Raw genomic sequence first — 15,748 nt, 5'->3', positions numbered from 1 at the left:
AAAATTACAGAAATACCACCTACATGGCTTTTTAAAAACCTGAAGGGAAAGATTTACAATTTTATTTAAGATTAATTACCTTACATAATCACCTTACATAATCCACTGAGTCATAATGAATCAAAAAAGTGTGCAGTGTGACTCTCTTTTATGTATGAGAACGTTGCGATTTTTGAAGGTCTGGTGGATGTAAACTCAATCAGGTCAGTGTAAAATGAGTTAATGTTACCCTGAAGGTACTATGTGTAGATTGACCTAAATTGAGTTCATGCTTGCTTGAGCCTTTGGCTAAAATAAACTTGTCTATATGAAGGGGTTAGATGATTTCTTACATTCCACATGACTCATTTTAGCCGTATCACATAACCAGGACATTGTTCAGCAATCCTAGAGAATTTGTATATTTCTCCAGGGGGTTAAGAGACGAATTTAAAATTCTTGTGATCTCAGGTTATAAAGGTGTTGGGTGATAACCAGCATTCCTTAAGCTTGGAGAAGCATGTCAAATACAGTTCCCATGCTTCATGAGAGCAGACATTTGAGAAGTTTGTAACTTCTAGCGCTGTATTAGATGCAGTGAAGTTGAAACAGTGCTTTATGGGTGTCACCAGTGCCCTTTAGCTTATAAACAGGTACATGTGTCATAAGACTAGACTGGCCAATTGACTCTTTGCCACTTTGTGTGTTCCAGGCTCAGGAAATGATGTCATTAGGCTCCTCCCTTCCCTCACCTGAACAGAGGGGTAGGGCCAGACTGAAGCCGTCTGTACAGACAGGAAAAAAACAAGGAACCATTCACAACCTGTTTGTCTTTGACGGAAAACCTTTTTATGTGAAAAAGAGAGTCCAGATCGCACAGGATCGTATCAAACAGCTTGAAAAATGGACGTCCCAGAAAATTCCCCAGGGATTATGGGACTTCTAAAAAATTTCGACGCTTCAGAGTTTGGGAGTTGGGAAAAGATTGGCTCCGGCGGCTTCGGACAGGTGTACAAAGTACGACATATGCAATGGAAAACATGGTTGGCGATCAAGTGCCCTCCTAGCCTTCATTCAGATGAAAAGTAAGTTTGTTTTTTGAGTGTTTTACATGTTTAGACTTCTTGGAAGCGTGCTTAAAGTAGCTGTGTGTATGTGTCTGAATGAGTGTGTGTGGTTGTTAACCAAAATCATCTGAAGGGCAAGTGAAAGTGTGTTTTTGCGATAAGAAATCCATAGTTTAATTACGTCGAACTGGAGATATGCTTTAACATTAGTTTGTTTTGATATTAATTGATTTTCATTGGTTTGTTTATCCATTAGTTATTTTAAATGATATACAGTATTCCAAAAAAACTTTTTTTTTGTCCATGTGCATGTATTTAAGGCAATGTGAAGGTTCATGTGTGTCTATTCTGTTCACATTAATATTTGTTATGCTGGCATGCAAAAAGACGCTACCCCTCAACGTGTTGTGTCAGGAAACTGCAATAATATACTGCCTCGAGCTATGATTATGACCCCCGCCTCACCAAATATACATACGAACACATTAAGACACCATGAATATGGCTCAACATCTGTCTAAAGACTTCCATTTACACTACATCCATTTTCCAGTATAGCTGTCTTGACATGATAAGGAGTGGCTGTATGTGAGCTTTGTTTCCCAGTAACCTTCCATACATAAGAATTACCCAGACCTTTGGTATGCACGCAGATGTTGCAGTTACACGCATAACATTTTACCTCTGGTTATATGGATAGAGGATGAAATAAATATACAGTATTTCGTATATTATTCTTATTATTAGAATTAATTAATTTATTTACAGTGAATTTATATACATTGAATTTGTGGTAAATGGGGCCAATTAATTATACTGTGATTGAAAAATTGAACAGCCATTACTCCAGTCTTCAGTGTCACATGAACTTTTGGAAATCATTCTAATAAGCTGATTTGGTGCTCAAGAAATATTTATTATTTACATTGTTGAAAACACTTGGGCAGGGTAATATTTATGTGGAAATCATCTCAGGATTCTCTGATGAATAGAAAGAACATTTTTTTGAATGTTCAAGTCATCCCTCATTTAATTTAATGTCAATGCACTAATTTCTTTGAGAGAAAAAAAAAAATCTAACTGATCACACACACTTTTGATGCCAGAGTGTTTATGTATATGCATGCAGATACATATATACATTCCCCAAATGTTTTCATGACGAACAATTACATTTATGTATATTACATTTTCCATTCTTCCTCATTGCACATCATATCATGTCTTTATGTAAGTCTGCTGTGGATAATGCTGGGGTCTTGAGTCACTAGTCAACCCATTTAAGAAGCACACACTAATGCTATATAAAGCTCTTTCTGAAACCATCTGCATGAAAATACCAACATTTAGACTGCTTATTATGATAGTTATTTTAGTTAAGACTATGAATTGCACCTCTAGCATGACCTAGCATGTGATAAATGATTTCTTTTAGGCATAAATCTTTCAGTAGCCTTGAATAAGCATGAATACAGGTGCATACAGGCTAAGTGTGTTTCTTTGGGACTCCTCTAGCCCTATAAGTAGAACAGGGAGTATTGATATGTAGCACTTTGATGTGTTATATGAGAATTACTTTGACAAAGGGATGCGTCAACAGGTCGTTAATGCTGGAAGATTTGATCAGTCATGGTTATCAAGGTGGCATCAGCTGTAATCTAACACGTCCTCCTGCAAAACCTGATTTTGAAATCTTTATGCGGATGTCACTTTGCGTCACCAAGCTTGAGGAGGAAAAAAACAAAAAGAATCCTATAAATGTTCCATGTGACCCTCAACAGGCACCACAACAGGTTATCAGCACCTGAGATCTGATGGTACAAGAATTCTAATTTGCCTTCTCCATCTAAACAGGGCACAGACTTAAAAGCAGGCTTTGTCCTCCTGTGCTCCATCAGGCCTCCGCTTTAGTAGAGTTGCCGAACCGGTCGAACTGGATCAGGTCTTTTCTTTTTTTTAAAGAAAAGAACAGCTTTTGTTGAGTTCAGAATGGTGGCAGAACAGAACAGTGCAAGGCAGTAGAATGGCTAGTTTTAAACGTTTACCTACCTCTCACTTCTCCTACTTCTCCTACCAGACTTTTGAAGGAATTATGTTTTACCTTAGTCTTCTTAAAGCCAATTTATATCAACATTATGTGTATGACATTATTCACTCATTGTTTAATATATTTATTTGTTTGCTTGTTTAGAGTTATGCTTTCCCTCAGACATTTTAAAACAACTGTTTTTTAGTCGAAAATATAAACTCTAAAGGCCCGTTCACACCAAGAACAATAACTATAAAGATAACGATATTAGCGTCCACACCAGCGAACGATATTGTTTCTTTATTCTAAGCGCACATGTGTCTTCCGCTTTAAACTCTCGAGCTCATTACAGCAGGATTGATTCTGATTGGCTGTCAATGTTTTTGTCATTCAGCAGAAAATATAAATAGTTCTGAAAGTGTTTTCAACGATATCGTTTCTTTGTGCATTTATCGTTATAGTTGTGGTGTGGACTCCGCTATTCTTTAATATTGAGAATGATTTTTAGAACGATATCTTTATCGTTTTCTTTATAGTTATCATGCTTGGTGTGAACGGGCCTTAAGTGTATTTTTAAATGGATTTTCTGTGTGAACATTATATATTAATATGAAATTTTTTATTAATTTATTTTTTATTTTATGATTTCTTTTAAAAAGGTATACGTTCCCTTAATCTTCCTAAAACTAATTTAAATAAAAAATATCAGCATTATGAAATTTCTATGACAACAGTAAGTATATGAAAATATATATAGTATATGAAATATATTCATATTAAATAAATGCAATAATACACATGGAAAGCTTAACTCTTAATAAATAAAAAATTATACCCTTAAATGTATCTAAAAATAATTATTTTTAAATGCATTTAAAGTTTTTTATTTTTTTTATTTATGTGAACCGTAAGTATATTGAAATCAAATTATTTACATATTGTTTTTGAACACATTTTATTGACATTTTAATTGTATAATATATTTCATATATGGATTAGGTGTTAGGATTTCCCTTAGCTTTATTAAAGCTAGTTACCATTCAGTATAAAATAACAGTTTAAAGTCAATTGCAAGTATAATTTAATTTATATTCTACAAAAAAAATAAATAAAAATAAATGTATATATATATATATATATATATATGTGTGTGTGTGTGTGTGTGTGTGTGTATATAAAATCTGTAGCATGTGTTAAAATCTGAGAACTGCATAGTCACTTTGGCTTAAGCACTGACGTCATATGAGTCAAATAATGAATCACTTAACTGATAAAGTGCTAAAGCAAATCTCAGACTTACTGACGTTGCAAGTTTTTGTGTAATATCTGTGCTTGATTTCTTGAGTTACATGATTGAGAGACCTTTTGGCCTTTTCTTGGTGCTGTTAAGTAAGCAAACCGATTGTAAACTCTTTAAGATGTCCTTAATAAGTCCATTTTAAAAATATATGACCTACATGTCTGACTTACTTACTTTATAAAATGAGTTGTGTAACAAAGTACAAAAGAGCCATTTATACAACCCCATATCTATCAGTGTTAAATACTGTAATGTAATAAAAAAGATGATGGCAGATAAATATACTGTAAACAGCATTGTGAAAAACCTATTCGTGTGTGTATGAATGCTGGTTCAGACGCCCGTTTATATCTCTGAAAATTCATTTAGCCCATAGCTAAAAAACATTGTGTTATTGTTCATAAAATTCTTCCAGATAATATGAATGAGTCAGCTTGTGCTCAGGTCCAACGGGTTTTAGCACCTTCCCTTGTTGTTTGTATTAAAGCATCTTGCTGTGATTTCTTTATGATTAATGGGGTGTGTTGCTAGTTATCCAGCTAAAATCCAGCTGGATCCCTTCCATGATCAGACATTCCTTACAAAATAAATGCCATTTACATTCCACGACAGGTCTGACTTTGAACTGATTTGTTTTTTTTTGTCATTTAGGGAGCGTGCTGAACTTTTAGAGGAGGCCAAAAAGATGGAGGCGGCCAAGTTCCGCTACATCCTCCCCGTATACGGCATCTGCGGCGATCCACAGGGACTGGTGATGGAATACATGGAGACAGGCTCTCTGGAAACTCTGCTGGCCTCGGAGCCGCTGCCCTGGGAGCTGCGTTTCCGTATCATCCACGAGACGGCGGTGGGGATGAACTTCCTGCACTGCATGAACCCGCCCCTCCTTCATCTCGACCTCAAACCTGCCAACATCCTGCTGGACGCGCACTACCACATCAAGGTGAGCCGGAGCGAGCCACGTCTGGTCATGACGAGGCCGTGACTCCTTTTGCTGTAAAGGTGGTGACCTTATTGCTCATGTTTTGGAACTTCCAAGGAATCGATCACAGTTAATTCACTGCATTAAAGCTTCAATAGAAGTGATTCATCACTACCTGAGTAAACTGCACTGCATTGATGCAGCAATTACAAATAAAAATAAAAGTTTTTGTTTACATAATATATGTGTGTTTACTGTGTACATTTATTATGTATATATAAATACACACATGTATATATTTAAGAAAATGTGTATGTTTATTTTTTAAATATATTTATGTATAAATTATATGAATGTAAATATATAGATGTAAATATATTCAAAATATATACTGCATGTGTGTATTTATATATACATAATAAATATACACAGTACACACACATATAATGTAAAAAAAACTTTTATTTTGGATGCGATTAATCGCAATTGTTTGACAGCACTACAATTCATTCACTAGATGGATCAATTATTTTAAATTAATTTGTATTCATTTGTTTATTTGTTTATTAAGATTTAAGATGAACACCTTTGATAAAAAATATTTTAAGTTAGTATTTTACAACAGATTTTCAGATATCAAATATTTTGATTACAACAATCAAATATTTCATCTCTTTTAGTGTTTTTGAAAATGTTTTATTTTAACTGTACATTTTTTAAAAAATTTTAATTATATTAGTAGATTTTCATCAGTGAACCCCTTGTGTTTTTACAAACCCCAATTTGGGAAAGACTGTTTTAAAATGTTATAAATGACCTTAAAGGAATGATTATAGTGTATACATAGTATTTCACTGAAAAAATAAACAGCTACATTTTGATTTACAAGTCTACATTATGTGTTCCATGTTCATGAAAACATCCTGTCAGCGTGAAGGATTTTAATCCTAATCCTGTGCTGGCGAGCGAACAACAGGCTTAATCTCGGTCGTGTCAGATCATCTATACGGGAAAATTCATAAGGATTTCAGAAGTGACGGGGGGAAGGGCACACCTATCATTTTCTTTTCACGGTCCCCACATACCTTTCCAGAAAATTCCCTGAGGGTTGAAAAGCTTTCCCATGCTTTATCCCATTTATATCCAGCCTTCCCATAGATGAGTAAGCAGGTGTCACGAGGGATGGGTGGGAATCGTCGTGTCGGATTGAAAAGGCTAGATGTAAACACGCATCCCAGACCAGTCTGAACAAGCTAAAGCTAGGCAACGTTAATGAAGGGCTGGCACACACACGCCTACATATGCATGCACACATTTACAAAAAAATGACGGCTTCACCACCTAGTAGAGCAACTGTATGTGACTTTCTGGAACAATCACAGTAAATAACACTTACAGAAAACCTAATCTGATTTAAAATGTGAAGTCTAGAAACTAAACCGAATTCATTGTGTTCATCCTTTTAGATTTCTGACTTCGGCCTGGCAAGGTGGAACGGCTTTGCCAGGAATGATGATATGAGCCGCGATGGGTTTTGTGGCACCATCGCCTACCTTCCTCCAGAGAGAATCATAGAAAAAGACCGAATCTCTGACGTTAAACACGACGTGTACAGGTCAGCCATTTTGGATTGCTGTCATTGTGTGAAATTGTAAATGAAATACGAGATCAGCTTCTGTTTATCATAACCACCTTTTAATGTTTAAGTCAGTGTGTCTAACACATGTGTTCCTTCACAGTTTTTCGATTGTTATCTGGGGAATCCTCACTCAGAAGAAGCCATATCAAGGTAAGTCATAAAATCGGTCTCTTAAAGTTTTCTTTTTTTGGTATTGAGATTGTGTGGAAGCCTTATTATTGTTTATCTTTACTATGGGCGGCATCAGATCCCGTAAACATGGATTTTTGGCATTCATTTCAATCTGACTGGCTCTCCGTGAGGGAGTGTCTGTGTGTTTATCTGGTTGTGATTTCCGGGTAAATCTAGAAGGGAAGAGAAAAATATGACTTTTTTTTTTTTTTTGTAACCAGCAATTAAAAGAATTCAGTGTGAAAGATTGAAACAAAAAAGTTTTGAAAATAGAGGCAGAATTGTTGTGTTTGGAAGCCGTGAATGGAATCATTTGGCTGCCAAACAACTCTTTCCAAAAGGAAAATAAATAGTATCCTGATTTACAATGAAAGTTGAAATCACAGGATATGAAATTAGCAGCCTCTGAGAGAACTGTTGATTTCTTTTTACTGGTCTAATGAAAACAATATCTTTAGGATCTTGTTGATATTTTTTTTAATGTTATATTACACTCCCAAACCAAAAATGTATGTAAAAAAAAAAGATAAAAAGTTTGCTTATGTTAATCCCCCACTCCATGTTTATTAGTATAGTATACTAGTATAAAAATAACAATATATTATATAAATTTAATTTAAATTGCAGTACTTACACATCACTGTAGAATAAATTGTACTGCTTTTATGATTTTATGATATTTATGATCGTCAGAAATAAAACAAAACATTGTATCAAGCATTACGCTAATATAAAAAAACAAAAGAAGTAAAATGATTGAGATCTGCTAAAAATTAGAATTTAAGGGAAATGTACTACAAACTATTTTGAGTTGTATTTTTTTAGTAATACAAAATCGTTTTTCTGTTGATTTTTTGTGGTGAAGGCAAGTTTATTTATATAGCACATTTCATATATAATGTTAATTTAAAGGGCTCTACATAAATATAATTAAAATGATCATCAAAATAATCACAACAATAAAAGTAAAGAATTAACATTTTGAAATGATTTGAAAATGGATTAAAACAGTGAAGAATGAAAGAGGATGATACATAAAATACAGTGTCATCAGTTCGTAAACATTCAGTAAATGCACAGCTAAATGGACATGTTTTGAGTGAAATATAACTTTTGTGTTTCACTTATTTTCTGTTTGCGTGGCAAAAAACGAATGATATTTATCTCCTGTCTGTTTCATAGGAGACAATAACATCCTGCAGATAATGGTGAAGGTGGTGAAGGGCGTTCGTCCAGATCTCAGCATTATTCCTCGCAGTCGTCCTCAGGCCTGCTCAGGCTTCCTGTCCCTAATGCAGAAATGCTGGGCACATTCCCCCGAAGCCAGACCCAATTTTCAAGGTGAGTGTCTCTCACTTCGATCACACTAGTGATGAGATGAACCTGCTGAGTCACAGGAGCCAGAGTTGCATTGCAACAGTGACATGACCGAATATGCCAGACAACCAGACCAATAAACTGCCATGAAACAATGTGCCATTCCTGTTTCTTCAATCCATTTTTATACTAAATAGGTTTTGTAATTTCAGGAAAAAATTCTATAAAGAGGTATACCAGACTTTCCTTAAAAAAAAAAAGTTCACTATCATTGTTCATTGAAACATTGTTCACGTTCTCCTACAGAGATCACTTCAGAGGCTGAGGAGTTGTGCACCAAACCTCATGACGAGTCCAGAGCTTCCGTTTCTTCAGAAACAGACTCTTCCCTTTGTCCTGCCCCAGCCTCCAGTGAACAGGTAATATCAGATGCATACATTTAAATGAATCTTTTTCCATTACGTAAAGCAGTGTTTCCAGCAAGCTATGTTCATGTGAGTCATTTAGATTGACCTCCAATGAGGTTTAGACTTCCTGTTCCCAAGTTATTAGGCAACTCTTTGGTATTTGTTTGTTTTAGTCTAAGTACATAGTGTAAATGTTTTACCAAGATGACAGTCTTTCATCAGAGACAGAGAATGCCACCAAACTGCATTGCTTTAGCAGAACCCCTTTGTTATTTTCTGTGAGCATATAAAACAGTTTATTTTAGGAAGAATACAATGTTCTTCATTTGTCAAATGTTGTGTATTTGGATTAACTGTTTGTATCTACGGTGATGTATTCATTTATAATTCATGTGGCTCTAAAATAAGAAAAAGGTTGCTAATCTTCATTGTTGATGAAATGTTCTCTTACAAAGAATCTGTTCTACTTTTCTTCACATACAGACTAACAACCAAAAGCCGGTGAGGCCGAAGTCAGCCATGTTACCTGAGAAAGACTACAGCCTGTCTGAGCTGCTGTGTCAGATTGACTCCGGCTTGTCTCGCAGTTTTAGCAATGTCAAGGAAGAGTCCCTTGAGAGCAAAGACAACACCAGCAAGAGACTGTCAGGAATCTCCTCCGTGGACTCAGCTTTTTCATCCCAAGGCTCGATTACATTGTCCTTTGAAAAAGAAAATGCTGTGAATGGTAAGAGAAAAGCCACAGTAGCATCTTGATTTTTTGTTTTTGTTTTGTAGGGTATTTAATTTATTTATTTTTTGTTGTTGTTTGTTTTGCTTTTTTCTGTGTTTAGTTTATTTTATTATTTTATTTTACTTTTTAGTAGTTTGTTTGTTTTATTTTATATTTTTGTTTTGCTTTTTTATTTTGTTTGAGTTTTGTTTGTCTTGTTATTTGTTTTGTGTTGCTTTTGGCTTTTTTATTTGTTTTGTTATTTTCTTTTACTTTTCAGATGTTTGGTTTGATTTATTTATTTTTGTTTTTTATTTGATTTGTTTTTTAATTTAGTTTGAGTTGGTTTTATTTGGTTTGAGTTGTTTGTTTTTTATTTTGTTATTTGTTTTGGATTTGATTCTGCAAATATTATTGATCGTCAGAGATTTGCTGAGCAAAAACTTGATGAATCTGATTATCCTAAAAGTCTAGGATTTATTAATTTATTATTCTTCATTGTGTTTATATGCTACTTAGACTCCAGTGAGTTACAGAAGAAGAAGCTTTGTGAAGCCATTCGCACTGAGGACATTGCCAAGCTGATGAAGATCCTCCAACCACAAGATGTTGACTTGCTTTTGGAGGGCGGCAGCAACCTGCTCCACTTCGCAGTGAGTCTGGCCAATGAGGAAGCGGTTAAGTTTCTGCTACTCAGTAACTGCAACCCAAATTTGCCCAATATTCACGGAGCCACGCCCCTCCACCTGGCCGCCGAAAAGCGACTGAAAGGAGTGTCTGAGATTCTGCTGAGCCGCAAGACAACAAATGTCAATGCCAAGGACGAGGACCAGTACACACCTCTACACTTCGCAGCCCAGAACGGTGACGAAGCCCTGTCCCGTTTACTTCTTGATCGTTGTGCTTCCATTAACGAAACAGACGCTCAGGGACGCACGCCGACACATATCGCCTGCCACCATGGACAGGAGAATGTGGTGAGGGTCTTGCTAAGTCGTGGAGCTGACGTCCATGTGAAAGGTAAAGATGACTGGACGGCGCTACATCTGGCTGCCTGGAAAGGCCATTTGGGAATTGTGAAGCTCCTGGTTAAGCAGGCAGGTGCTGATGTTGATGGCCAGACATTGGATGGGCGCACTCCGCTCCATCTGGCATCTCAAAGGGGCCAGTACCGGGTGGCACGGATCCTGGTGGAGCTCGGCGCTAACGTGCATCTCACCTCTGACGGCCTCCACACTCCACTTCACGTGGCTGCGGAAACCGGCCACACCAGCACTTCAAGGTTGCTTGTGAAACACGGTGCCGATATCCACAGCCGGACGGCCAACGGCTGCACCGCCTTGCACCTGGCCGCGCAGAAAGGCCACCTACCAACGGTAAAAATGCTTTTGACGGAGGGTGCTGACCCTGAGAGCGCCAACCACGGCCTTCGCACGGCAAGTCACCTGGCTGCCGAGAGCGGCTACTGTGAGGTCCTCAAAGAGCTCCTGCAGAGCTGCCCCGACGTCGCCAACGCTCAAGACCGGAATGGATTCACTCCACTTCACCTGGCTGTACGCGGTGGCTACAAAGATGCCATTTGTGTCCTGCTCGAACGTGGAGCCGATTCAGCACCAATGTCTCCACAGCCCATCCGAGAACATTCGCTAGACTACACATCAGAATCGGAGCCGGAGAGCCCGAATCCTTTCACTCCAGCAAAACTCCAGAGGAAAGTGGTTGTTCTGAAACTCACCACCCACAAAAACACTGACAACACACTGATCCCTGTAGACTCTCCCTGTGAATCGGCACTTTGTTGAGGATCCTACTGGGCTTTGACCTAATGGACTTCAGGAACCCCTGCAAATATGCTCATAGACACTTTCTCTTTTTATAATTCCTACATTGATACTGGATGTGTACATATTGTAAGTAATAATTTTTCAAAATATTGACCGATATTTCCTCCAGGGTTTGGGCTCTCGTTGTCTTTCCTCATTAATAATAGTTATTTTGTGATTGGAAATGCATTTGTGTGTGTTTATAAACACATACATACATATATATATATACATATATATATATATATATATATATATATATATATATATATATATATATATATATATATATATATATATATATATATATATATGTACTGTAGATAGAGCCTGGATATTGTACTTCATTTCACTTCACTTTTTTGATGTCTTTGATTTCATCGTTTTCTTCTTGTTGTTACCAGAGTGCAGTGGTGATTGATGCTGTGCAAGCCAGCCCATAATTGTTTAGACATTTCTGTTGTAGCAAATTATTAGAATAAGCTTACCCTATATTAGCTTAATATTGCACTTCATAGCTATAATTTAAACAAAAAATCTTAATACTCTGAGGCCAATTATATAATTAAAATGGTTTAATCAAAAAGAGATGTGCATTTATAGGGCCATTTGGCTTGTTCCATGGGAATGTGCCCTCAGGAGGATCACAGGTGTGGGTAGACGCATGGAGGGAGGGCTGTATCCCATTTACCCTCATGTTCAGGCCAATGGCTCATTCCTAAGACCACTTTATCTTTTCATCGCTCTGTAAAACCACTGCGCCGAGCCATGTTTTATGCCAAGGGGGGTGTAGCCGTCATTACCCTTCACTGTCTGGAACAGACAGCCTCTTAATTGCTAGGTCTTTAAACTGCTGTTGAACGCTGGGTCTTTTGGATGTGATTCTGTGTTGTTGTTGTTAGCATCCACACACCTACATCTGTATAAACTAAATCTTCCGTAGCAAACCAGTTAGCAATCCAACACCAACACCTTTTTTATTTTAGGTTTTACCTTGACTTTTGTAATAAGTTGATAAAGCTGCCTTGTCATTTCCCTTTTGTACAAAATGTTTGTCATTTATCCATAGTGTTTGCACACTTTTATATTTTGCACACTTTTATATTTGATGGGAAATTAAAGTGCATCACATATATGAAATATCAGTTGTCTGTTGTTGAATTTTTGGCTGTGAATGTTGATATTTTTCAGTCTGTCTGAATTATCTTCTCTTTCCTCAAACCTCCTAAACTGTGACCTGTATTTGAATTGACTAGATGTGCTCCATAAATATACTTAAAACCGAAGAAATAGACTTGTTTTATTGTCAGGAAGTCTGCAACATCCATAGCAGGAAAAACAACAGACCTAAAACAATGGCGTACTGTTCATAAGTGTCTGCCACCACCTCATTATCTTAAAAAGACAGCGGCGGAGCCACGATATGGAGCCTCTTCCACTTTTTTTTCCTCAAAACTGGTATGACCCGTCTGTCAGGTTGTGAGCTGATGGTGTTTCAAAGTGCAGCGACAGGTTTGAGCGTGCACGCGTACACACGAGGACATGTACAAACATCACTCATCTCAGCGGCGGAGAGCAGAACCAGTGCTTGCGAAAAGCTGACAAATTCACTGATTTATGAGCTGCTGTCAGACATACGCGGCACACACTCAAAAGTTGTACTCTGTTGATCTCATGGAAAGTTACTAATTGACCTGCTCTGCAAACAGGAAAGAGCTGAATACAGTTATTGTTTTCCTAATCTATTTCTGCTACCGTTTGTGGCCCAGGTCGCACTTGTTGCAAAAAACTTTTCAGTCTTTTCAGTTGAAGGTCAAGAAATGTCATTAGATTTAAGTATTAGAAAAGATTAAAACTGTATAACATAAGTTTTGAACATGATCATCATCTGGTGGCTATGAGAATCAGTATAACGCGAGGATTCAACAGAAGGGATGAAATTCAATTCAAGTATGAAAAGCAAATTGTTAAAACAAGCTTCTGAAATAGGTGATGTCAGGGTGCGTAATAGACTGTGACGCCTTGAACATACAGGTGTTTCCTTGAGGATGTCTTGAGTGCAAGATCTGACTTGAACTGCATTCTTCTTCCTTGATCTTGAATACACAAATGAATCAAGCCGATGTTCTCCTCTCCCACTCCAATGCCCCACCTTGTGGAGAAATAGAAGTCAATGTGCAACTTCATGAGAACATTCTGGATTGTAGTTTATGCATTTGCATTTTGAAATATGCATCCCTGTGGGATTATTTCTAAATTTATTTTATGTCAAAATAAGATGCTATTTGTTGTAATAATCGATTACTAGTCTAATTTAATTGCAAAATCTTTCCACTTCAAAAGCTTTTCATGTGCCTTTGCTAACGAAATGTATGAAAATAAATAGCATACTTTTTATACATCTAGAATTTCACAAAAAACGTATGTTAATGGGGGCGTAGATTACGCGGGTGACGTGTCCCCCCCACTTTTAATATCATGGAAATTCGCCCCCGCTCTTTTTAAAGTAAAGTGTGTTGGCATAGATGTTTTCAAGAGCTGGTGTAAATAAATATAGCTTTAAACTCAAAGAGACAGGATAGTCTGCGCATGACCTGATATTTTTTTCGGACCCAGAAGCGCTAAACACTCCTGCAGTGTGTGTTTCATTCATCCTCGAACTCGAAGCCGGAGCGCGCTCTCGCGCAGAAAAGTCATACCAGGAAACTCCTAATATGGGCAACAGCGTCCAGCTATCGTTGTATGAAAACAGTTGTTTTGACAGAAGAACAGAAACTTTTGGAAACACGAAGACATTAATATACGATGGGGGCAATATATAGTTTTTCAAGTAATCTCCAACAGGTGATAAATACAGTATATCAACAAAACAGTGCTAACTGACATAGATTTATTACAGTATAGAGACTATTCTGCCTTATTATGTGATAAATAAGTGTTTGTAGTATATTTAAAAAAAATCATTATTATTTGTTATTGTCAAGCAGTTATAGATTTCTAAGCAAATTAAAAGCTAGAAATTAGAGAACAATTAAAGTTGCCTATAGTATCCACTACCAGTCAAGTCTCTTCTGTTCACCAAGCCTGCATTTATATGATCCAAAGTACAGGAAAACAGTAAACTGAAATATTTTTACTAGACTATTTAAAATAACTGTTTTCTATTTGAATATATTTCATTTCCATATTAATGATTTGCCAGAGTAACTCCATTACAAACAGTTCTGCACATGGACAGAGACTGAATGCAGCAGGGGATTTTGGCATGAGCACTCACTCACAGACTGTCTGTCTATGAGGATGACAGATGCGCAGAGTGCCAAATGAGGGCCCATGGAAACTGGCACATGATGAAAGCACAAGCCATTTCTTTTTATATCAAAGCAGAATAGAGTGACAATAATGGCATCCTCAGCAGAATAGCTGTCTTGATTAGACATTCATAAAGGCGCGTGTAGCGCTGTTTCTAGTGCCATTTCAGTTCTGTAAGTAGGCTATTTCCCTTCACAGACTTCGATGGAAGAAAAGAGAGAGACGGAGAATCGAAAGCAATAGAAGCGAGTCGCTTTGACGTGTTGCGGAGAGAGAGAGAGAGAGAGAGAGAGAGAGAAATTCCTTTCTGGAATTCCCCCCGTGCGCAAATGCTCGAGGCGAGATTGTGTTCTTCATTAATGAGTAAATAATGTCATAAGATAAATTAAATAAAGTATTTTGGAATGTGTAGATATAAAATAAAATAAAAAATAAAAAATAATAATTTTATATCGCATTACAACAGTTGTAAAAAAATTAATTAATAGTGAGAAAGTTATATTTCAGACAAAAAGTGACTAACTCGTATATTTTTGTTCACCAGCGAAAACACTTTTTAAAACAGAAGCTAAAACATCAAACTTGGAAAGAAATGGAACAAACTGATCTAAAACAACGTAAAACTGGAGCGTAACCACTGAGATTCCGCTTTGTAGCTCTCGCATAGTCTGTTCTAATATTTATAGAATGTCTATAATCTATATTTTGTATATTCGTTGTATAATTTAAATGATGTGTGCTTTTTCCTTCCTTTTTTCAGTAACTCACTGTCAAGTGAAGGCTGTAGCTAAGACTATGTTGAGAAAAATCGAGTAGGTAATTAACAAATATATAAAGTCAATATATACAAAAATTATAATTCACTTCATAAAACAATGAATCATGATGAAATGTTACCCTCACCCACCATCTCTAAATGAATGAAGGTATTGACTAGCCTATCCACTCTTCTTGGTAGATAAAGCGGCGTGCCAAGCGCAAACAAAATCACAGAACCAATCAGAGACGAGAATCCATAGCATGTGATCGAACATGGCGGGATTACTAGAGTGGCATGAGTGGCTTCTGTT

At 36.8% G+C, this 15,748-nt stretch overlaps 1 protein-coding gene across 1 annotated transcript; it reads left to right on the top strand.

The window, feature by feature from the left end:
* Positions 1 to 692: 692 nt before the first annotated feature.
* Positions 693 to 11,598, top strand: LOC113110050 (receptor-interacting serine/threonine-protein kinase 4-like). Its single transcript, XM_026274051.1, has 8 exons — positions 693 to 1,064; positions 5,027 to 5,318; positions 6,764 to 6,912; positions 7,037 to 7,086; positions 8,290 to 8,448; positions 8,731 to 8,843; positions 9,315 to 9,558; positions 10,063 to 11,598. Exons 1-8 carry the CDS (start codon positions 883 to 885, stop codon positions 11,343 to 11,345), a joined length of 2,472 nt encoding a protein of 823 aa, XP_026129836.1. The 5' UTR covers positions 693 to 882; the 3' UTR covers positions 11,346 to 11,598.
* The last annotated feature ends 4,150 nt before the right edge of the window (positions 11,599 to 15,748 follow it).

Source organism: Carassius auratus, chromosome 10 (genome assembly GCF_003368295.1).
Source record: "Carassius auratus strain Wakin chromosome 10, ASM336829v1, whole genome shotgun sequence".
Classification (NCBI taxonomy): domain Eukaryota; kingdom Metazoa; phylum Chordata; class Actinopteri; order Cypriniformes; family Cyprinidae; genus Carassius; species Carassius auratus.
Note: the sequence above shows the minus strand (reverse complement) of the source record. Positions and strands in the feature narration are given on the sequence as shown.

What these genes read in the sequence shown, in the direction of transcription:
- LOC113110050 (XM_026274051.1), top strand. Translation starts at nt 883, where the DNA reads ATGGACGTCCCAGAAAATTCCCCAGGGATTATGGGACTTCTAAAAAAT. An exon ending in GTTAAACACGACGTGTACAG is followed by an intron (nt 6,913 to 7,036) that starts GTCAGCCATTTT and finishes GTTCCTTCACAG; the next exon opens with TTTTTCGATTGTTATCTGGG. An exon ending in AAAAGAAAATGCTGTGAATG is followed by an intron (nt 9,559 to 10,062) that starts GTAAGAGAAAAG and finishes TATGCTACTTAG; the next exon opens with ACTCCAGTGAGTTACAGAAG.